General features: G+C 30.8%; 2 protein-coding genes across 5 annotated transcripts in view; one reads left to right on the top strand and one right to left on the bottom strand.

The window, feature by feature from the left end:
- Nucleotides 1-21,541, bottom strand: part of LOC148233167 (BTB/POZ domain-containing protein 6-B-like) — a 28,666-nt gene extending 7,125 nt beyond the window's left edge. The window contains exons 1-2 of one of the 2 annotated variants that reach the window (XM_088189289.1): nt 7,678-7,837; nt 3,572-4,086 (exon numbers count right to left, since the gene is read on the bottom strand). In XM_088189289.1, the coding sequence (XP_088045415.1) occupies nt 3,572-3,782 (211 nt within the window). In that variant the 5' untranslated portion in view covers nt 3,783-4,086; nt 7,678-7,837. Of the gene's footprint in view, nt 1-3,571; nt 4,087-7,677; nt 7,838-21,282 lie in introns of those variants that run through there. The other variant, XM_088189288.1, reaches the window with a different exon arrangement.
- Brf (Brf RNA polymerase III subunit) overlaps nt 1-23,461 on the top strand; it is a 37,870-nt gene that overhangs the window by 9,333 nt on the left and 5,076 nt on the right. Inside the window, exon 1 of one of the 3 annotated variants that reach the window (XM_088189285.1) lies at nt 21,680-21,700. The exons of 1 other annotated variant lie outside the window; for it this stretch is intronic. Coding sequence is in view for 1 of the 2 variants with exons in the window: in XM_088189286.1 (XP_088045412.1) it covers nt 22,762-22,807 (46 nt within the window). In the remaining variant the exon portion in view is untranslated. Of the gene's footprint in view, nt 1-21,679; nt 21,701-22,740; nt 22,808-23,461 lie in introns of those variants that run through there. One more of the 3 variants, XM_088189286.1, reaches the window with a different exon arrangement.

Here is a 23,461-nt window from a genome sequence, read left to right on the forward strand (position 1 = left end):
GTCCGCCCCCCTAGCTACGCCACCGGGTACTATCTCAAGAATCACAAGTTAAGTTTAGCTTTAATGCCATTAAATAATTTTATTCTTAATAAATAAGAGTATTTCTTTGTCAAATAATTCGTAATTTACAAATTACTCGTCCTATCATTGCCTGTTCCAGTAAATGTACTATAATATTTTACGAAGTCCTGTTACATTCAGTTTGTCTCCCTACAATTTCATAATTGTAAAAAATGTTAGATGCTAATATAACCAATATAGTAAAAATTGAATTATGAAACAAATCGATAAGCCGATAAAATGATTGACTAATAAAGACAAAGATATGGTTTAATTAAGTTATTACTAATCCGGATATGTATGTGTGTTTGTTACAAAATATTATGTCTCAGTATATCACAACATATTGGAATTCACAAAAATCTAACATGTATGACACTGATTATTTTTATTTGTATTACATGTTAAAATTTATCAAACTTATGCAGGTATATTATATTAGAAATAGTGTCGAAGCCATCAGGCAATACTATTGATAATTTTAAACATGTGATTTACTACATCTAATTTCACGCATCAGAGTTTTAAAAGCTTTTAAATGTATTGAATTAATGTTATCGTGATTCAATATCAAAATTTCATAATAATTTTAAGATACATATGTGATATGCATAATTGCAACATAACTTTGAAATAACGTTATAACATGCATATTTTTTGTATTAACAAATTTTAACCTAAATAGTGAAAAAGCCGTTGAACTAGTTATTTTTTATAAGACATTTAAATATTTACAAACACAGGTGTATGAATATATGATATTTCGTTTCGGTAATATGTCTTGTGTGATACTGGACATGTTTTAGACGTTGGGCCATTAAGTTTTCAATCATCAAGGTCTACGTGAATTTAAATTGAAATTTTATCCAAAGAAGTATTGTGTTTAAAAGCTGCTGATTGATGAGCGAATCTGATGAGAGTGAAAAATGTCAACCTTCGCGGTTTTGTCTTGGATCACGAAAGATAAAATAGCATTAAATTTAGTATAATACACAAAAGAATACCATTTGTCTAGCCCTCTTTCCGTGTCTTAAAACGAAGTTAATATATTTTTTCTAAAAAGATCAAGGCTAACAACTCACCCACTTGGTTTTTTAGGTCTTAAACGTTTTTTTTAAACATGGAGAAGTCTTGAACTTGAACACTATATATTTAATTCAATGATGGAATGTATTTATGTGAGTAACTCATGTAAAATGTTGGTGCTACACGTGTGAAACCAGTTTAGTACAACTGTGCCCTTACACGTGGATTCTGTTTTGGAAAACGTTGCTCGAAGCGATCATCAAACGTTGCATTTATAGCATATTTCCAAATATCGCCATGTTTAATATAAAAATATTGCTCAATGTTTTTTGGAATTCGTCAATAAAATATTTATTGTACACACTCGATGGATATTCGAAAAATGAAGATAGAAAATACAGAAAATATTTCAAAAGCATCCTTTAAATGTATTTAATGAACCCGAAAGCCTAATCTTTCAGAAACAGTTTGATAGAAAACTGTTATTGTTCAGAAAGTTTATTGATCGTTAAACGACCATCAAAATATTGTTTTCTCTTTGCTATTATATACAATTTAATTATTAGCTACAATATAATACGAATATAAAATAAAACGTTTGTGGTTACAATTTAAGGGAGGAAAGCTAGAAAAACAATTTTACAATTTATGTTTATGAAATAAAAAAATAGTTTAGGTGCTAATTAAAGTATATTTAGCTGAAGATCTGTTACCATTAAAATGTACTCTTCAGCCTCTAAAGCTATATGTATGTGCTTATTTAGGGTTGTTTATATCGTAGTCTCTGATACTTGAGATTAGAGAGTTAGTGTGGTTACGCAACATATTTTTATAATAATTTGTAGTAAGAAAATGACATTTTATTGCTGTTATATGTAGACTACTACCTATGTTTTCTACTTAAATATTGAAATAGAAATAGCTTTATTTTGGATGACTTGGAATTTAGAAAAAATAGTATTGGTGATGTTACTCCACATCAGGCAAGCATATGTTAAAACGGGTCTGATTATTTTTTTGTGTATTCAAATTTTATTTTTCTAGTAAGTGTGCTCATTCTGTTTAATATCTTAAGCTCGGTCTGAAGGACTCAATAGCAGCAAGCTTCAAATTGTGTTAAATTTAAGCTTGGATTCTATTTGTAAGTCTATGTATTTAACGCTAGATTTCCATTTTACGTTACTGCACTTTTCACTTCAAAGTTTGTATACGTTTCGTAAATATAATTTACAGTTTTATTCTGGTTTAATATTTATTTAGGTTTTCAAAAGATTTCTATAATTTATTCGTGATTTCTTTAATACCGTAAGCGCTCGTTAAAATGTCTGTATTTTTAGCGTACATAGATAAACGCGTATTTTTAAATTTTGGAATATCGTTTGTATACATCAAGATAGAGAGAAACGGCCCGAAACAATTTTATGAACTCCAGCTGCAGGAGTTCATAAAATTGTATATTGAGTGTTCATTAATTAGTGAAACAACATAGCTTCTATATGAGCGCATAAAGCTTAGCAAATATTCGGGGATCATATATTTATACAGTTTGTAAATCAAACCCTCATGACATATTGTGTCAAACGCTTTTTCTATATCTGACAAAAAAACCGTAAAAAATTGCAGTGGGTACGCTCGATAAATGATATATAAATAATATGTAAGAAGCATAACTTCTGTGATTAAATAAATTGGACCTCAGTGGATTCAATAAAAAAAAGTTTTTGCCCGGTAAAGGTTAATCCATCTTGTAGAGATATCTCTGTGACAACAGGAAGTACTTCACTTCATTGAGATTCAAAACAATGGAGTTGTATTAGAGGACGCTACGAACTAACGTATCGTACATTTAGATTTTTTCGTAAATTTAAAAAGAGTTAAACATAAATGTTATAATTAACAGCTAGTTTAAAAAAGTATTCATAAAAAACTTATTTTCGTTCTAGTCCATGTTCTTATACCTTTTATAAAAAAAATCTTGAAACTATAGTATACTAGCTGCAGGTACATAGTATATAATTATTTTTTGTGAAAAGCAAGTTGTTATTCAAATCACAACAAATCAATTTTCGAAACGAAACGCCTATTCCTAAAATTGACCCTTTTAGGTTTTACCGTAAAGGTATTTCTCAACTATACGGCATTCTACCGCTGTTATTAACCATAAATTGAGTAACCTTGCGACTGGTTCTTTCCATATAAATTACCAAACTGTGACCGCCAAGGGTCCGCAATCTTCTGACCTTTATACGCAATCCCGACAGTTATTAGGTCTGAAGATATTTGAAAACATCTAGATCTAAGTCTCAATATTTGTATACATAATTTATTACGTTATATATAAACTAATCTTTACGTTATTATATTTTTTGCAGAAGTGTGTAAATTATGTATTGTAGAAAAGAAAGTTGTTTCCATCCAAAAAATATTTATCTCTGAATAATTTGAAGCCGAAGTCCAGCCTAGGTTGGACGCTCTTATAGATTACCTCTGTTGGAGTGATGACTGTATCTCCTCCAGTCTATTCTGTCGTCTTCGTCGTCCGGAGCGAAGAGGCTTTCCAGAAGTGCCACAGCTCCGCCTCTCTGGAACTGTTCCACGCAGCGCCCGGCCAAAGCCCAGGCGTCCAAATGGCCCCCCGAAGTCCAGTGGGACAGGTAGTCTTCCTCGCCCTTGGCGCTCCTGTCCCAGCTGGTCATGACGTCGCCACCCTGCGATCGCTCACGACGCAAGTAGTGTGGTCTCCGAAAGAAAATTGTGGCTGGTTGGCGACTTCCTTGTGGTTTATCAACGGGCCGCGTAGGACCAGATTCCAAAACACCATCACTCACAACACTCGCGGGCGTATTGTCATATAAATGTCAATGGATCACATTGCATCGACCGTTATTCTAAAATTTATGAGAGTTCCGTTTTGATTGCTTCAGAAATTCACGGCTTGGTGATTTAGAAATGGGCGAAATTTAGCATATGAGCGGAACGACTTTTGGAAGCGCCGAGTAACTGTATAATTTTTTTAATGGAAGTCTTAAAACAATGTTTATTTTATTAAAAAATAACTTCTTATTATTTCATTTATTTTTTATTAATAAGGTTCTACTTTTTCATTATTTAACTGATAAACTTATTATAATAGATACTTGCTTTTATAAAAAAAGTGTTGTTGCCAAATTTCGAGATGGTGTTAATTTTGCGAACGGTAAAAATCTAAAAAATCACGTTTTGCGCTCAAAATTATAAAAAAATAGTTAAATCCTAAGGGATAAAAATATCGCTGCTCAGACATAAACATTGATTTTTTCAGTAAACATATCATCTAAAATTTGCATTTGAAAAATAAACTTGTCAAGGTTCATGAATTCATACTTCATAAAAAAAATGTTTTGATATTTCTGAATTTTGTGATGAGCTCAGATTTTTATATGATATTAGATCAACTCTAACTAATCACATTTATTTTTAATGTATTAACAGCCTGAAAAATGTCTCAGAGAACATCGAATTAAAAAATGGATATCTAAAACAAATTTTCAGTAAAAAATCCGAACAATCAACGTCTGTCTTGAAAAGGTAAAGCAAGTAAAAATTAAACTGGAATTATAATTATTATATGAGTCGTAATTACTAAATCCGAACATAGAAAAATGTCTGAGTTCATTTGAGATTTGTACTCATAGCTTTCTAATTGATGATCAATGACTATTAGTAAGTCGACTAGCACAATAGAACAGTGATGTAAGTCGGTTACTGATAATTGAAAAACCTGGATTTGAATCTCATATGGACCATAGTGTTTTTCAATTTCAATGTTGTCTAGTACTGTATAATTATTATTCCGATCGATCAGCACAGATTATGTTTTCATAGAATTTCCTAGTTTATAATAATAAAATTTATGTTACTGAAATACAGACTTTACATTTACAAGGGCTAATGTCATGTTGCAACGAAATATTTACAGTAAATAAATAAAAATATTTTTTTATATATATGTATGTACATATTTGATATTCTCTGTGAACTGAAGTAGTTCATTATTATATATTTTTATACCTAATACAGTGAAATCTCAGTATAGCTATATATGAAAATTCGTTATATTGAATGTAAGGAAGATGATATATTTTTATTTTATTTTTAATTACCTACAGCATCAAAATAACCTTTTACAAGGTTGACTATTTTTAAGGATACTGTAATGAACACAATAAAATGTTAAAAAAAGTTTGAGGATTGGCGAAGCACTTTGAATGTCGCTTGTAAACACATCCGACACACGCCATGTCAAGAACGAACTGAATTCGGAGAAATATTGTGTCAAGTTGTAACGTCGTTCTTAAATTAAAATTAAAATATTTCGTTATACTGAGATCAGTCTTCGTTACAATGAAAACATTTTATATGAAAGTTTTTCGGGAACAAATTGCAGATTTCGTTATTTCGGTATTCGTTAAAAAGAGATTTCACTTTATTTTTTTTTAATTTTCATTGTAACCGGTCCGGCGTAAGCCTAATATATTACAACGAGGTAATCTGTACCAATTGTGTAAGTCAATCAGACATAACTAATACCTTCAAGTAAGTATTAACCACTAGAAATCGATGGCATCTACAGCCTTTGCCATGGTGTGTAACTCTACAAGTGCATAGTCTGACCGAAATATTTTAGCAGGTAGTTTTAACCGTAATTCTGAGAACTATACTAAGGAATTTGTCGTTTTTAATTGCTCACTTGAGTTTTAAAAAGGGATTGCAAGTTTAATTGTTTAATCTCGTCTCGTCTTTTAGTCTACGCTACCATCCAATTCCATCTAGAAAACGCTCATGCTTATACTTATAACATTTTTATTTATATTTTCACTATTTTTTAGAATATAACACATTTATTGGGGCGCCCCATTAAAATGCCCCTTAATTTATAATCAATAAATATCACTTTGCAGCTAAGACCGTTTTTTTTTATAATAGCGCATTTTTTTTAATAAAAATTCTGCTACTATGGCTCGAACCCACGGTCTCTGGGTTACCAATCTAGACTTTGCGGTCTATGCTATTCTGACTTCAATATCTACGATCTAACTCGATTTGAATTAATAATCACGATATTCATCCGTGAGATTAAAAAACCTAATCTGTAAAGATCGATCGGAATTATTATTATATAATAATCACTAATTCTGATCTTCCAGATAGAAATTAAAAAAAACGCAACGGTTCATATGGGATTTGAACTCAGGTCTTTCAGTCGACTGACCACTGAAAAATGTCTTCCGTTAAACCAAAATATCCGGACGTCTGGCTATAAAAGCTGAAAAAATTATATCTGAGGTGAAGGATCAGAATTATAATTATAATTTTCATTGTGTTTATGAATTCCAAACTCATTAGCATCACAAAATGTCGGAGTTCATGTGAGATTTTAACTCATGGTTCTTTTAAAAGAATAATCAATAACTTATGTACATCGTATCGACATAAAAACTACACCGTTAACTTCAGCTAGTGTTTCTTCTTTCATGATTTATTTATATAATTTAATATAACTTGGTTCTTTTTTAATTCCATTAAGAAGATTTATATGATCGTGACTGTTAAAAATCTTATCTATTTATTAGAAGAATATTTAAAACTACTTTACTTTTAAGAAGAAATATCCATCGCGAGATGAGTTTTATTTGATCATGAGATTAGAGACAATTACAGCCTAACAATGAATTATTTGCACCAGTATTATGCTCTCTATCTGTATATCAATAAAGATTTCAGCAATTCTAGCCTTGATCGGAATTCATTAAGGTCAAAAAACGGGTTATTGCTACTATTACTCTTTTGGAATTCGACTATGTATCATATTGTCAATGGCATTTATACATTATTTTAATAAGTATCACACGAATTAGATAATATATAAATTCCAAAAATCATACAGAACAAGAAATGTAACATTTTAGGCTATAGACATAAAAAATGTAGGTAATGCTATAAGAATATGGGTTAATGATCTTTTTCACATATGTATGTATGAGACCATTGTGTATTTCTTTAGATTGAAATGTTTTCTAACGATCAATCAATGGAACACCTCATGATTTTGGTACTACAGGTGTATAAAAAGAAGTGAGAAAGAAAAAAACGGCTACATGATTCACATTTCACCGTGCGGTCTACTTTCTTTGGTGTAGATTTTAGCTACATAGATACATAATGATGATTATGTTTGACCATCGAATTGCGGTTCTATTCGGGTTACCCTAGCGGTTTTGAGTTGTGCCAAAAATCTGCATTTTTTATCTTGTCCAGAAACGGTACACGAAACCAGATTAACATAAAAACTGATAAAACGTAAGAACATTATATACCATACATTTATGAATCGTGTGAACTCTGATTAATAAAATAAAAATATACACATTAGAATAAAAAACCCATTTATATGCTTATTTTAGGCTTTTGCAAAATTTCACTTGAAAGCCGTTAATTATCTAACAGCTAATATAATAACTTGTTTCGTTTCGTAATCTAATATATTTTTGCACTGTGGTAACCCCAATGAGATTCAAGCGCGGGGTGGTTTAAAATCGTTAAATGACAAACTTTTAATTGAATTTTCTGTCAATTCAATTGTTCGTTATCTGTGACGCGGGTCATCAATTTATGAATTTGATCAATTTACGGTGTTTTATGTTAATGAAATTTATCGCGGCGGTAAAAAGACGGCGACACGTGCGCTCGCTGCGAAAGTCGCGGCGCTACTACTGATAACTTGACTCTGACTGAGATCTCGTTTCTTGGCGAAACCTTCGGAAGTGGTGTTCGGAGGTGGACCGGTTGCACAGCGAGTGCATTGTTGAAGATCATGACTTCGATTCAGTTGAATGTCAACGCATCTTGGAGATCAGGTTCGTCTTGTAATAATTGGCGTACTCTAAAATTGCATCCAAATTGAAAACTCCAAGGCAAGAACATGTTAACAGGCGTAAACGCAGTTTAGATATACCTAAAGATTTTCATCGCTACTAATTCCGATATGTATATATTGTACATTTTTTTATATTAATTCCAAACATATAGCTGAATTATTTTATGCAGCTCAAATATTTTTGTACCTAATAATGTAACCTAAATCTTCCATACTTATGGAACAAAATAATATTTTTTTTCTTATTATGAAGTCATTATTGTTTAAAAAACACGCATGAATATATAAAGCCAAATAACAGGAACAGGTTTTGGTTTTTATAAAAATAATCAGTTAATTCACTAATTTGGTAAAAATCACGAAAATATAATATTTAATATTTATATATTTATATTAATATATCTCGGGACCACACATGACCGTTGCTATGACATTAATTTGTAATGAGTACTTAAAAATACTGGTTTTTGATATATACATAAGCGAAAACTAAATGCTTCAATTAAATATATTTATATGTAATAATAGTATTATCTTATTTTTGGCGTATTTACCTTTTGCATCAAAATTTAATTTTGAACTTATAAATTGCAATCGTTATATCCTCATATTTTTTTTACTTAATCACTGACTTAAAAAATCTTAAATTTAATTTAGCTATAAAAGTTTAAAAACATATTAACATATATATTGTATATTTGCAACAAAAAAATTCCGACGAATTTCTACCGATGTGTATTTTAAATTTTGTTTTTTTATTGATGCTTACGGCAATGGTCTGTACTCGTTTTTATGCTATTTTTAACCCTTTAAGCGGTATCGCCGTACATGTACGGCGGTCGATTTTCACTGTTTTGAAAAAAAAACCAATGGTCATTTTAACAAAAAATTATAGCTTAGTAAATTAAATAATTTTCAGATAAAAACTGTGGCGGCTTCATGTGTCACACCGAAAAAAAATTTAATTTAAATGGCGCGATAATGTAAGGATTGAATAATATGTTTTTTTAAATATCTAAAATCTAAACGCTTCGCGACCAAACAGTATTTTAATAAAAATTAGCGCTGGAAAAAATTATTCATTAGAAAAAATTACAAAAAATTAGTCACGTTTATTATTTTTTTACTATTTTATGTTTATTTATACTAATCAAATATTATATTGTTTCATATAAAATAGCCGATTTTTTTTATGTGTGATATAAACGATATATTTTTAAAACTACAATTGCAAATATTAAAATATGCTTAATTTACAGAAATGGTATTTTGCCAACGATTTAACAATTATTGAATCTCTTGGTAATAAAAAATCTTAGTTTTAAGATGTTGTGTCGTCGTAGGCTTTTTTAATATAAATTTGATTATTAAATTTCTTATTTCGAATAAATGAGTCTAAATGTTAAAAAATGTGATAATCTACACGGAAAAGGTCAAGGAAATATGGGGGATGAGACAAAATTTCCAATTCTAATTTGTTTAAATTTGCAACAGTATGTTGCAACAGTATGTCTCATTATCGTGAAGAAATATCGTTTTAAGTTTGTTTACCAACATCGCGTATTTTATGGTTAATTTTCTATGCATGTTTTTTACTATATGATTCCACTGTAATAGTCTCGCATTATTTAAATGATCGATAATTATTGCTCTCAGAATATCACTTTTTTTTGGGTGCAAACTTGGTTTCGATGGAGCATTTTTTGGAGCTTCATTGCCGTCTAACCATTGTCCTGATCTCATTTGGTTGTCGTGTAGAGTCCATTTCTCATCATAATTATCTTTAAAAATAGTTCCCTATTGTTTCTGAGAACTAATGAAAAACAGACTTCGAAACATGTTGTTTTTGCCTTTCGATCAGTTCGTGCGGTACCCATTTGTACATTTTTTTTTCACTGTTTTTCTGGCATTCAGATGTCTTGAAACAATTGTAGGAATATCCTCTAAGTCTGATGCGAGTGTCCGAAGCTGTTTAAGCTAATCCACAAACAGTTGTCTTTGGATTAGTTTCAACAGTGTTTCTGAATCTTTCTTTCATCATCAATAAACAGAGATATTCTGTTGTATTCTCAATGTGAATATCGCCAGTATTAGTTTTTTTCAAACCGAACCATTTCTGACAAACAGTGCCTTCGCAAAATCAAAACTTTATAATTCTCGTGCTATAATTTTACTCGTACAAAGAAAAATACATAAATCTTTTGTCGACACCATAATGCATAGGAACCCAAACAAGTTAGACAAATTAGTAAAAAAATAAAGAACAACTTTCTTGAAATAAATAAATACAAATATTTATTACAAAAGTCTTGTATAAATTAGATTGAGTAAAATTCGACCTCTTGATTAGTTTAGCATATATCATCATAGAATTTCAGTAAATATTCTAAGAAAAAATCACTAAAATATTGCTTAGCAAATCAATATTTGCCTTCATTTTTTATCGATATTAATTAAAATTATTAATGCAGTTAAAAATCGTTTAAAAATCCACATTTTTAAAATAGATTTAATTTGGTATTAAAATATAATAATTGATGATATACCCATTTAATATACAATAGAATTTTTTAATGCGCTCTTTATAAACACATTGATTTTTCCTTGAGTTTATGTTAAAGCACAATAATTTTTTATTAAAAAATGCCAAACTATAATAGATAATAATATTAAAAAAGGCTCCATAATCGTATTTTTCAATGCCAAAGCATTAAATTTGTTAATGTTATTGCAAAAGCCCTGTATTCGTTTTGTACAAGACTTTTGCATTTAAATATATACATTATAATCGTTGCAAAAAATCCTTTTTTAAAACTTAGTTCAAATTCATTTAAAAGTTTCAAGACTTTTTTCAATTTACCAAAAAATCTGTACCGATATTTTTTTCAACTAAATTTTATTTTATAGATCGTCGTCTTGACAAAAATTTAAAAATATAGGTTTTAAACGTACGATTGCAATTACATTATATATATTTGCTGTGAACAGGATGTCTTAAAAATGTATGAATTATGTTTAAATATATGAATTTAAGTATATAACCTTAACCTACTAATACGATATAGTTTTTTTATTTAATTATAATGTATTTTTATTTTAATGCGTATCCAAAATTATTTTTCATAAAAAAGTCAAACTATCATTTAAATCATAGTAGCTCATTAACACAAGGATTATATTCTCTTGAAAAGACTTATTCTTAAACACTTTACAATATATTTCTTATATGCTGACATTCTATTTATTATAAATTACTGGATTTTAAGGAAAAATCATAAAATTTCTTGCTGCTCAATCCATAATATCGTTGTGTAAAGATTTTTATTCGGAATTTACCAAAAGACTTCTGTAATCGCTTATTTTTATATATTTTTATTTAATTATGTAATAAATAACCAAAATACGCAATAACTAAATATAAGGTTAATGCTAATATTATTCTGATATATACAAATTTACAATGTCAAGTTCGCTGTTAATATTTTGAACGCCTAATAAAATATTAGCATCATACAATTAGTTTATTTAATAAGCGTATTAAATGTATTACGGTGTAATTTAATTAACAAGGTTTACATTAAAAATCCTACTTGATATATAAACATGACCCAATTCTGTGAATTTGACCATGAAACCAGTTTTGCCGATGAATTTATTGAAATACCCATATATTCGGATATAGCTTTAGCAAATCGGATATCCTTTTACTGAGTAGTAGATCACATCATTATTATGTATATATTTCGAAAGCCGTCAACAGCGAGTGAAAACCAACACACTTTGTCGTCCGATTCAATTTCCACGGCACGCAATGCCAACGCAATACAATTGCGTTTAACTTGCACTTTCTTCCCGTTGTACAACGAGCGATCGTTAACCTTTTGATTGCGAGTTTGCGCGAGAAAAATCGGATTGTGCAATAGACTGAGGTGTGAACTTGACAACCACTGAGGCTTACAAATAATACATAAAAACCAATACATTACAAAACTTATGCTATATTTATACTTGACAGTATGCAAAATAAGTAATAAAAGTTTGAAAAATACTGGTTGTTATTTATATATATGTTACAGTGATGTTATATTTTTATTAGTTTAAATATAATTCCACTAACCTAGCCAGTAAAAATATATTTGCTCCATTATAATGATCTATATGTATTTCCATATGATCAGAAATTCACAAAATCGCGACGTCACGTCCATTGACAAAATACTACAATTTTTAAAATAAATTAAACCAAACTCAAACCTAATCTAAATAAATTTACCTAATGAAAGTTCAAAAGCCATAGTTAGTTTTATTTGGTTTATATTAAAAAAATGAGTTTCATAGACATTTTAGAGCAGCATATTAAATAATATTTTTGTTAGTAAAAATATATATTTACCAGTCAAAATATATTCTGATATGATTTCACTGAAATGCCAGTAAAAATATAGCTTCATTGGTGACATTTATATAGATCGAATCAGATATTACTTTTGAAAACAATCTTAAATAAACACGCCGTGATCCTTATTTAAAGTATGTTATATTTGTAACTGAGATTTTTTAAAGAATGCCTTTCAGCATTATACATATTTATGTATTGAGCAGGGTCTTAAAAAGTAACCATGCAAAATTTCAGTAATTAAAAAACCTGCTAACTGCGTCAGACGTGTATATACGTCAATCTAAAGCTTTATTTTGGTGCGGCTGGCGGGTATACTCGTCGTGTGAAATAAAACATACTATTTATTACAAAAACTTCAAATTTCGGTAAAAATTAATAAAAATAATATGTTCCCTTTGAATTGCCAATAAAACTGCTGTGTATTTTATACAAAAAAGTAAAGGATTTTTAAAACAAAATTTCGCAGTTTATTGGCTAACAAAATTTTATGTGTTTCCTCATATAGGTATGTATTAAAAGTATTAATGCTATTACTTATACACAGTATAGAGGGGTGATGCAGTGGCGTAGCTGCACTTTCTTGGGGGCGGCATATTCGCGATGGGATCGTCTAGTGTGGTTCTTAACCCTGAATGCATTAAAACATATATATTTACGAATAACAAGAGCTTAATAATAACTAATTTATAATTTTAAGAAATGCTGACTTTATGACCCTGCAAAAAATGTATGGGGGTCGGCAATTTTAAGGATCGCTCTGGGCGGCGCATACCCTAGCTACGCCACTGGGGTGATGATTTTTAATTATGTCGTTAGTATACAAACGGCATTTCCCTAGTGAAGAAAATAATAGCACGCTATAAATCGTCACAGCATTCTCTTATGCCAATTTTATATATACATACACGAACAAGTACTTGAATTTTAAATTTGCACTTTACATGTAGCTCAGAACAAAGGCAATAATTCGTGAGGCTATTTATTTCCGTATACGCATGCGCATCAATTATTTTTATTATAGTTATGTTTGTTTATCTAATTTCCTATATAAAATTATATACAAATGAGCTTTAGTATCATTTCCCACTCTCTGATTGTTTTACTTTAACCCACGCAAACGGTAAGCTATGAGCACTTAATATTATGCTACATTTTAAATACAACTAAGATTATCAGGAGCAATACCGAGCATACATAACAGTGCAACGTTCGGAGTCGGAGTTTTAGTGGGCGAATAAATTATTATTATTATTACCATCTATAAGATCCTTATTAGACACAAAAAATTGCATTGACATAACCTCCAAATTATTTAATTTAATTTACACATTCATCTCGAACTTCAGAGAGAAAGAGATTCTCGCCAAACGGTGACTTTCACCGAACGTTTTGCAAGCCACAGCGCTCGCTATAAACCGTCGACGCGACGCTTCTAAACTCGACATTCAAGGTTTCCAGTAACGTTATATCATCGCGAATTTTACTTTCCATTTCTCTCGTTATGAGAATTACGAAGTAGAAGCGGCGCTTTCGTCGCTAATCGGTCGTAATTGGTTCGGTTCGATTCCGTGTGCCGAAAATAACGACCGTGAGATGCTATTACCTGAGGAAACTGTACTTCTTTACATGATAATTATAAACGGAATTTTATTAAGCACCGTTTATAATTATCAGGTACAGAATCTTAAAATGTCATTCACTCCTCCACCTTCCATACTTCTCCGATTGTTATCTTTGTCTATGTATTTACTCTTTGACAATATTAGTGTTTGGTATTAATAATATTCCGAGATTTAAAAATATATTGACAATCTCGTTTATTTGTATATTTACAGGATATTGTTTCCGCTGATTCAATAATCCGTTTTTAATCTCTTTTGTATGGTAATTTTAAGGACTTCAGCGTAACAATATACGTTGCATTGAAGAAATAGTGTGCTTTACAATTAAAAAATAATATATTTTACTATGAAAAATACAGTCTCAAAACTTGCCATTGAATACTACACAAAATACCTTGTTTGGGTTTTAGGGCCGAAGGGGTGTGACTTTGTAGCCAAAATAGACGCTAGTAACAGATTCTTTATTAAGCATGTATAAAATACCATAAAGATTATATATGGAAATGTAGCTGCTGGGGTGTCAATTTGAATTATTGTCGGCTGTGATCTTGTGCTGGACAGAGGTGTTGTAGGGCCGGAACGCGGTTCCCGTACTTTTTTCCATGACGAAACGCATCATAAGATACCCCGTCGAGCTCTACGATATACCTTTACATTATATTTAGAATCCATTACTATTTGTCTCTCAGCCATACACCGTGGGGGTGTTACCTTTCGTTTCTAAATAATCTTATAAGAAAAATAATCTGCGCAAACCAAGTGCGAAGTAGCAACGAATTTGATGTTTGATGTATTTTTACGAGAGGTTTGATTTGTCGTTTATACATATAATATGTATTTAATACGTTTTTAACTAAAATATTACTGAGCTATAGTTCGCAATATCATAATTAATCCCTTATTTTAAATTTATTCCTAATATTTTAAATGGAACTGATAATTTTTGGACCAGTTACAAGAAAAAATATAAAAATCATTAAGAAGGGTTATGAAATTGACTTAATAGTGGCTTTTGTGTGAAAATATCTTTTCCTTCTTCAAACTAAAAGACATTAAAATATATTTTTTTAATTGTGCCGTTATTGTCAAAATGAATATGTACAAACATGCATTTAAAATATTATTTTACATAAAATATTAAAGATTTAGTTATCTTTAACCGAAATTTTCATTGGAAAGCGCGCGGTGATGCAAACGCGCAGTCAAGCGTCAAACCCAAAAATTCGCTTAGTTTCTAACGAATAAATAAATCCATCTCACTTTCACCAAGTTCATGTACGTCGGTACTATTTTTTATAATAACCATTATTGTAAACATTATTCAACCGTATAGCTTCTATAAATATGTACATTCATCACTAGACAAACCATAACTAACGAGTCGTATGATCCGAGGAACTTGACCGTCTTTTTAGATATTAGAAAGGCAGATCTGCCATTGACATTGCTCGCTTTTGATTCGGCAACGAAGCAATTTAAACGCATGACTTTGTAGAAGAAATTTTCGCGCTTTCTTCAACTTCAATCGAAGGTCGAGTGCATAAAGTCATTGCCGATATAATGCAATCGCCAATACCAGTTTTGGGAATGGGTATACACTTATTGTATGTGCAAGGATATCGTGACCTTTGCAGGGCTTTTATTATTAATATGCGCTTTGGTACACGTATACATATTTGCATATTATACTATTCAGATCAATGGTATTATATCTACGCTCAAAAATCATTATAAATAAAATACCTTATGTTTAATTGAATTTTCTTTAAACATTAATATATTCATTTTTAACAATAAAATTCACCATTCATATACTAAATTTAATAAAAATGTAGTTTACAAGGTAATCAAATTTTTTTGAATTACTAAACAGAATAATAAATATTCAGTGATCATGAATTTAATGTATTGTACATTCATTTACTTTTATTGTTTGCTCAACTGTAAACATTTTCATAGTACACAATATTTTTTTTATAAATTCTTGTTGCTCATTGATTAAGCTTTTCCTTAGTAAAGAAACAATTTATTTTATATTTAAAATTAACGTATAAAAATTGAAACGAAGAACAATAAAAACGATCTCATATTTTCATTTACTATAAAATGAATGTAAAAAATGTTAACCGAAATAAAGTTAGTTAAAGTGAACAATTTCTAAAATTGTACAAACTATATTTCATTCTACATACAATATTGATCAAAGACATTCCTGACATAACCTCAAATACTAATATCATATTTTATACGTAAAATAATATATAATACAAATAAATTATTTTAATATGTTATTTTATAATCTAACATTTTTTTACCGTGAATGATATATAATGTGTAGTTAATATATATTTTACGGGTTTCGTCCGCGTCGTTTCACGGCCGCTCTTGTGCCTTTCGAAGGTGATGACAAAATCCCTCGATTTTAAAATCCATGTCGATGTAGTATACCGACTTTTAAAAAACATTCGACAAAGTCATGAGCATGAGGTTTCTCTAGCGGTCTTGTTAACTTTTTTCGAGTTGCTGGCAATCGTTTAGCTCATTTTAAAGTACCACAGGGACCCAATCTGTTCTTTTTGCTCTTCATTAAAGATGCAATTAATAACTCAGAATATTTATTATATGCTGATGACCTGAGCGTGTTAAAGAAAGATCTGGAGTTGCTGTAGAGATAGTTGATCGACAATCGACTACCTTTCAGTATCGCCAATGTCAGGTTGTCACATTTTCTGGGTATCCTTGTCCGGTGGAATTCTCTTACAGTTTAGGCGGAGGCGTTTTAAGCAGACATGCTTCCGTCGATGACTTGGGAATGACGATTTTGTATGCACATCGCTAAAGTTCGCATTGAGGGTGCTCGGCTTCGTTATGCGGAGCGCGTGTCACTTCAATAATATATTGGCGATTCAAAAAAATTCAAAGAAAATTTCTGAGTCTGAGTAGCGTATACTCAATGGAACACTTTTGAAAGTTGCTAAGGGGCGGTATCGACAATCTGTCAATGCTCTGTGACTTTCGACTGCGACCTTTAGAGTCATCACAATCACGAGCCATTCAGCTTCTGAACGAGCTTACCAAATACAATGATGTTTTTGGCGATAGCCATGAGGAGCTGAAAAAAATGGTGCTGATGGTAGTGATGACCATCATGACGAATTGAGAAAACTTTTCAAGTCTTGATAGTCAGATTTGTGATAAAAAATGCTGGCTCAATATTTTCTAACTGGTTTCCAGCAATGGGAATGGGGCAGTAAGCGCATTGAAAAAAAACATAAATCACCTGGTATACTCTTGTTTTTTACGATCATACGTTTTCTCAAGTCTGCAAATACGTGATGATAGTCAATGCCATGTGTTTAAGGGTTCTCTATGTAATTCTTGATGGAGAAAAAATTGTATTCCGGGGATCTTCTGGACTAATGTTTAGTTTTATGGCTAATGAGTCAACTATTACTCTATCAAGATATTCCGCATAGCGAGCAATTCTACTATTCCATCAATATATTTCGCATAATAAAAAATTATAAAGCCGCGTCCCCTATCTCTTTATTATCGGACTCGAAGGTAAAGGCAAATTTGGAATCGTATTTTTAAGTAGTACGTACCACATGCTTGACTCATGGTCGCTGAATAAGTATTATAAATTATTACGACGTAAATAATTTAATATCATAAATAAAAAAACATGTTCTTAGAATCCTCAGAAAGGACTACATAAAAAAACATTCATTGCGATGAAGCTTATTAACTGATAATATATAATAGAAACGATTCTTATAGTGTACTATGAAAATGTTAACAATATAAATAAATATGCATTAAATCCATTACCGCTTATTATTTACCATTCTGTTTGGGAATTCAAATTTTTTACCTGGAATCAACCTTGAAAATTGCATTTTTATTAGGTTTCGTAAATAAACTGCGCACATTGCAAATTTTGAATTTCATCAAATGTTTCTGTTTGACCGAAATCATTCTGTGTATCTTTCACTTTTCGTAATAATATATTGATATGTACAACAAGGTGGACTTTAGATAATAAATGCTAAATATTTTAATTTATAATTTCATTGATATGTATTATGATTTTCTACTGCACACAATAGTTATATTCAAATAGGTCAAATAAAAATTTGTATGTCAATATCAGATCAAACCACTGATATGTTTAATTGCTTTTTTGATTGGTGTTTTCCAGCGCTTGTAAGACGTTAATGTTTCCAAAACCCTCGTCACATTGTTGTTTCATACCAGCTTTTTATAGTCAGTTAAATATAAAACTAGTATCGTTATTGCGAAGCGAATCGGATACTTTGGTAAGGTCGTCGTGTTGAATATCGTTTTTTTAATTCCGTTGCGAAATTTCCATATGTTAATTTTTTGTATTTTATGTATGACTATCACAACATTTCTATCGTTGAAATAAATATTAATTTTATTAAATTAACAGTTAACCAGCTTAAGTCGTTATTTGCAGTTCAATATTTCAATTCATCTCGTTTGAAAGTGCTAACGGTGAAAAATGGTAGCTATCGCTTTTTTGTCGTTGAAATGACAATGAACCGTAAGATCGATTTCTTGGACAATGAAATCGACCATTCATCAAAGTATATCAGGTCAATTTATTTTTAAAACTTTTTAATCAACCTTAATACAAAGAAAGTATATTAAATAAGAGCAATGCTCTTTTCCATTAAATAATACCTAATAGTGTGTAAATATAATAAATATTGCAAATTACACTGAACAACTATTTTGCATATATAAGGTATACAATCATTTAAAATACTATTTATATTTTAATGATTTTGGGCTAACCATCATTGCGTGACAGTTCATGATAAATATATTTTTAATCTTCCGTTGTAAGCTGACAGGCGTATAGGTAAATCTATACTAACTGGATAATTCAATTTGACATAATAAATAACTACAAGTAAGTATTAACCACCAGACTGAAAGCCTGGGAATCGGTGACATCTAAATAATTTATTATAAATTATTACGTGTATTATAATTTATAATCAAAAGATGTCCCTTTGCAACGAGGGTCAGTTTTAATTATTAGTGCACTTTATGAATAAAAGTTCTGCTACCGTGGCTCGAACCCGTGACCGTATTTAATAATATAACTTTTTAAATATTTTTGTCAATGAAATACAATATGTTTTAACGTGTTTGGTCGATAGTGATGGTATTCCAGGTATTTTAATATCGGAACGTCACTTATGCATATGTATTTGAGTTCTTTCGAGGTCGCCCAATGTGACCTAGACCGCACGTGTCCGGATGATATAAACAAATTCGATAGTTTGTTATCGTGTCACGATTGTGCCACAGTTGGTAGTGGGCACACTGCGCTCATAACTGCAAGAAATAAAAGTGCTGAAAAACAATGTAAAAGAATAAATGAATAATGTCATTGCTGAATTAATCGTCTACTTGTTTTTCGTCTACAAATTTTGCTGCTAAATTATAATTGGTTTGTGTAGACGCACACGCTTTTGTAAGTAGCGCCACAATAATGCGACAAGTGCAGTAGCGGATCGTCCAATTAAAAATTGTCAAAATAATAATGAATAGTTTAATAGTCAATCAAAATGTTGCTATTCTTACGATAAAAAATGAGCGAAAGTTTATACGAAATTTGAATGTTAAAAAGGCTTACATAATGATATTGGTCACGTAGTTATTTTATTGACATGAATTTTAGATTAATTTATTAACATAAAATATTCATGTAATGCAGTTCTCATTCAATTTGATTTTTTCAGTGCTTAAAGAATAAACTAATAGTGAAACGTTTGATTTAATTATTTAAAGACATAATTTTTCTATTACAAAAACCTAAACATTTATGAATCTATTTATAGACCGAATTCGATCATTTCATTTTTCGAAAGGTTCGAAAATGTTTTTAAGGACACTTTTAATTTGTATTTGTCACACACTATAAAACGTATACACTCATAATCTCATATACTTCGCTCGTAAGGAGGCAACCATAAAATTTATGCTTGTCTGCTTGCTTTTGAATCCACGTATAACCAATCGGAACATTTGTATACTGCGTCGTACTATGGCGATAATATATATTTTCAAATAAATAAGTAAAATAAAATTAAGGACGGAATAGCGTAGTTCGTAACGTTTCAGACTAATAACTCTGAGGTTGCGGGCTCGAGCCCTTGCAGCGGCACTCAAATTTTTATTTTAAAAAAATGTGCTATTATTGAAAAACCGGCCCCAGCTGCAGTAACATCTGTTTGTTATAAATTATATTACGCATATAGATGTCACCGATTCGCAGACAGGTTACAACGGAAGATTTAATAAAATAAATAAATTAATACCAACACGATTGACCAGTGACGCATATTTAAAGTAAGACCTGGGTTCGAATCCCATATGTACCCTATTGTTTTTCAAATTATATCGTATTTGGGAGATCAAAATTAGTGATTATTATATAATTATAATTAAAATCGGTCATCACAAATTAGGTTTTCCTAGATTTTTCTAATCTCATTGATGAATATCGTGTTACACAATTAAAATATATGTCACTGATTTACAGATTTTAATTTCAATCTGGCATCTTACTACTTATTGATTGTGTTTATCATATAGTAACGTATTGGGCTAACGTTAGTCGTGTTGCAACGATAGACTTAATTTACTTTAACAACGATTAATTTAATTTCCAAATAAAAGTGATATTATTTATTTAGTAACAATTCATTTAAAAATAAGTTATAATAATTTAATTTTTACTAGAAATAAATATAATTTTTTTACTGTGATTTGTGTGCAATTCTTAAAAAAATATATTGAAGACATTTCTCATTAAAATGTCATCTTTATTTATTTAAAATAGTATTTTACAAGAATGTAAAAGTATAGAGAGTCTCTCCTACTCTTTTAAGGTTGAACTATTCTTAAAGGCTTTCTTAACGTATCTTTAAAATATTGTGACATTTTAACGGAAATTGAAATGGTGTTACGAACACACGTAGTGTTTGCACAAACCAAACGGGAATCACACATAATTAAAATATTTCCAACCCATACAACCAGACTGAGATGTTACTTTCGCATTGTTTAGATATGGTACTAGTAACTGGCATGTTACTCTTTCCTGCCAATTTGCAACGCGATTGGCGCGATGGAATAATGATATTTTCCTGCCACTCTTTATAGTCTTAGCGGAACTAGCTTTGATAGTATGATATTTTAGCATATTTTTGCCAACTTACGTCTGTTCCTGCTCCTTTCGTCGCTCCTCAGAGACGCCACCGCCGGCTTGAACATAGCTGACCACTTCGTCTTGGCGATAGCTATCCTCTCGATCGTCTTTCTGCCGTTTCTCCAACCGCCGGCATCACCTTCCTCACTTTATCCATAAAAGTGCTATGGATTCGAAGACCACGTCAGCTCAAATGGCAGCTCGGCGCAGACTGTCGCCGCAGTCGGAACATTGATATTGTTTTAATTAAGTCAGGATCATCAGGTCATACTTGCGCATACATATTTAGGTCCATTGTTCACAATTGACGCAGGAATCCACCTATCGTGGCGAAATTGTAACAATAAAGGCGTATATATAACATTTTCGTGAAAATCTACTGCGATAGCTGCTAGTATATAATTACGTCAATCAAGCGGTAGATTGAGGTAAATGAATTCAAACATCATTGCAAGGTTGTATGTCTGTGCGCAGAAATGGCGTATTTACCGTATAACTTGGTCAGTGAGTCAATCTTTAAGATCAAATGAATGTTGATTCTAGACTTGTATTACGACGTGCTGTCTGATTTTAAGAAAAGTCTGATGTTGTTTTTTACTTCTCAATATTCATTCTCAAAAATAATCAATTTACTAAGATATACATATATATTTACATATCTTCGGATTGAAAAAAGAAAGAAAAATTTTCTGGAAAAAAAAATTAAAATGTTGGCGAGATAAAAAAAAATAGAAAAGTTTTTTATTTAAAAACCAAAAGAGTTCTGCAAAAAGGGAATTGAAAATTTGCCTACACGTTGTCAAAAGGTCATTGATAATGATGGATTTCTTTTAAATTAGTATTTAATATGATCTTGTAAATAAATGTTTTCTGCAAGCAAACAAAAATTTTGATTACTTTTTGGTCCCCCAATAGTATTCAGCACGACCAGGTGATGCTGTCTAGTTGATACTATCATTTATTCTTTAAATGTTTGTGACTCTGCGATCTAAAATCGTATATTGGTATCCGATTCTGCGATCTAACATGGTGAATGCAAGCCTTGCGCATGCGCCACTTGCAGTTGCTATCGTGTCACTAGTCGCTTGGTATCGCGCCACTTGTCGCTTGGTGCCGGGCCACTTGTTGCTTGGTGTTGCACCACCAGTCGCTCATCGTCGCGTCACTATCCCCCTAAGTCCAGACACCATTCTGCCGTTGTCAGATATAAACGGCCAAAGCCCCGTTGGCTTACCCTTTCTGTAATTAAAGTACTACTACAGGGCCGCCAACTCGCCACTACACGCCGAACAAATTCGCAACGCCGCATTTTTCTTCTTCAGAAAGTTATCACAACTTATATGCAGGCGGGTCCATAAAGGACCAAGTAGTGGTATTAAATTATTATTATTATTTGAATATATATTTATTTATATGTACATACAATCATAGTATTTTGTTATCCGAGACTTCGTATCCGAGAAGCGCATGCGCATGCGCCACTGGTGGCATGGCGTCACATCATTCTGGTTCCAACATCATCCCACCGTCGTCAGGTATAAAAGACCGAGTTTATGTATATAATCAACCGTCAGTGCCTTCAAATCTCTTCATATCGACTGATATTTGCCAATATTTTATTTAGATGACTTGTTTTTAGCTCCCAACCAACTATTTATAGGCATTTGTTTCTATTGCATTTTTAAAAACCAATTTTTTTTAAGTTCAGATTACTGTAATGTGATATGATGTATGATATTTGTTTAATCTAATTCAACTTGGTTTAAAACCGGTAACTATGTATCCGAAATTGCTTTTGCATTTATTTAGTGCTATTTTTCTTTTAATTTCTATTTTAATTGCTTCTCTATAATATTTTACAATTGTGTTTTTAATTTTGCTTAAAGTTTTAGTTGTATCAAAATTGTAATGGTGATTTTCATCAAAGCATTGTATCGCGTTTTAATGTTCTAGTTTTCTTTGTAAAATCCTACCGTTTGTTTAACCAATGTAAATTTTGACACAATTGCCAAAATAAATTTAGTATATTCCTTTGATTTATTATAAATTTTATCTTTTCCATTCGGTAGAATGGTTCCTATATTAATATAAGATTTATGTAAAAATAGTTCTGACACCCTCTTTGAAAAGTACTCGCCCTATCTTTTTCGACATCCCTCGAACGTATGGTAAATGTGAAATATCATTTT

This window comes from Plectrocnemia conspersa, unplaced genomic scaffold (assembly GCF_051122295.1).
Source record: "Plectrocnemia conspersa isolate PC_06_02 unplaced genomic scaffold, ASM5112229v1 ptg000008l, whole genome shotgun sequence".
Lineage (NCBI taxonomy): Eukaryota > Metazoa > Arthropoda > Insecta > Trichoptera > Polycentropodidae > Plectrocnemia > Plectrocnemia conspersa.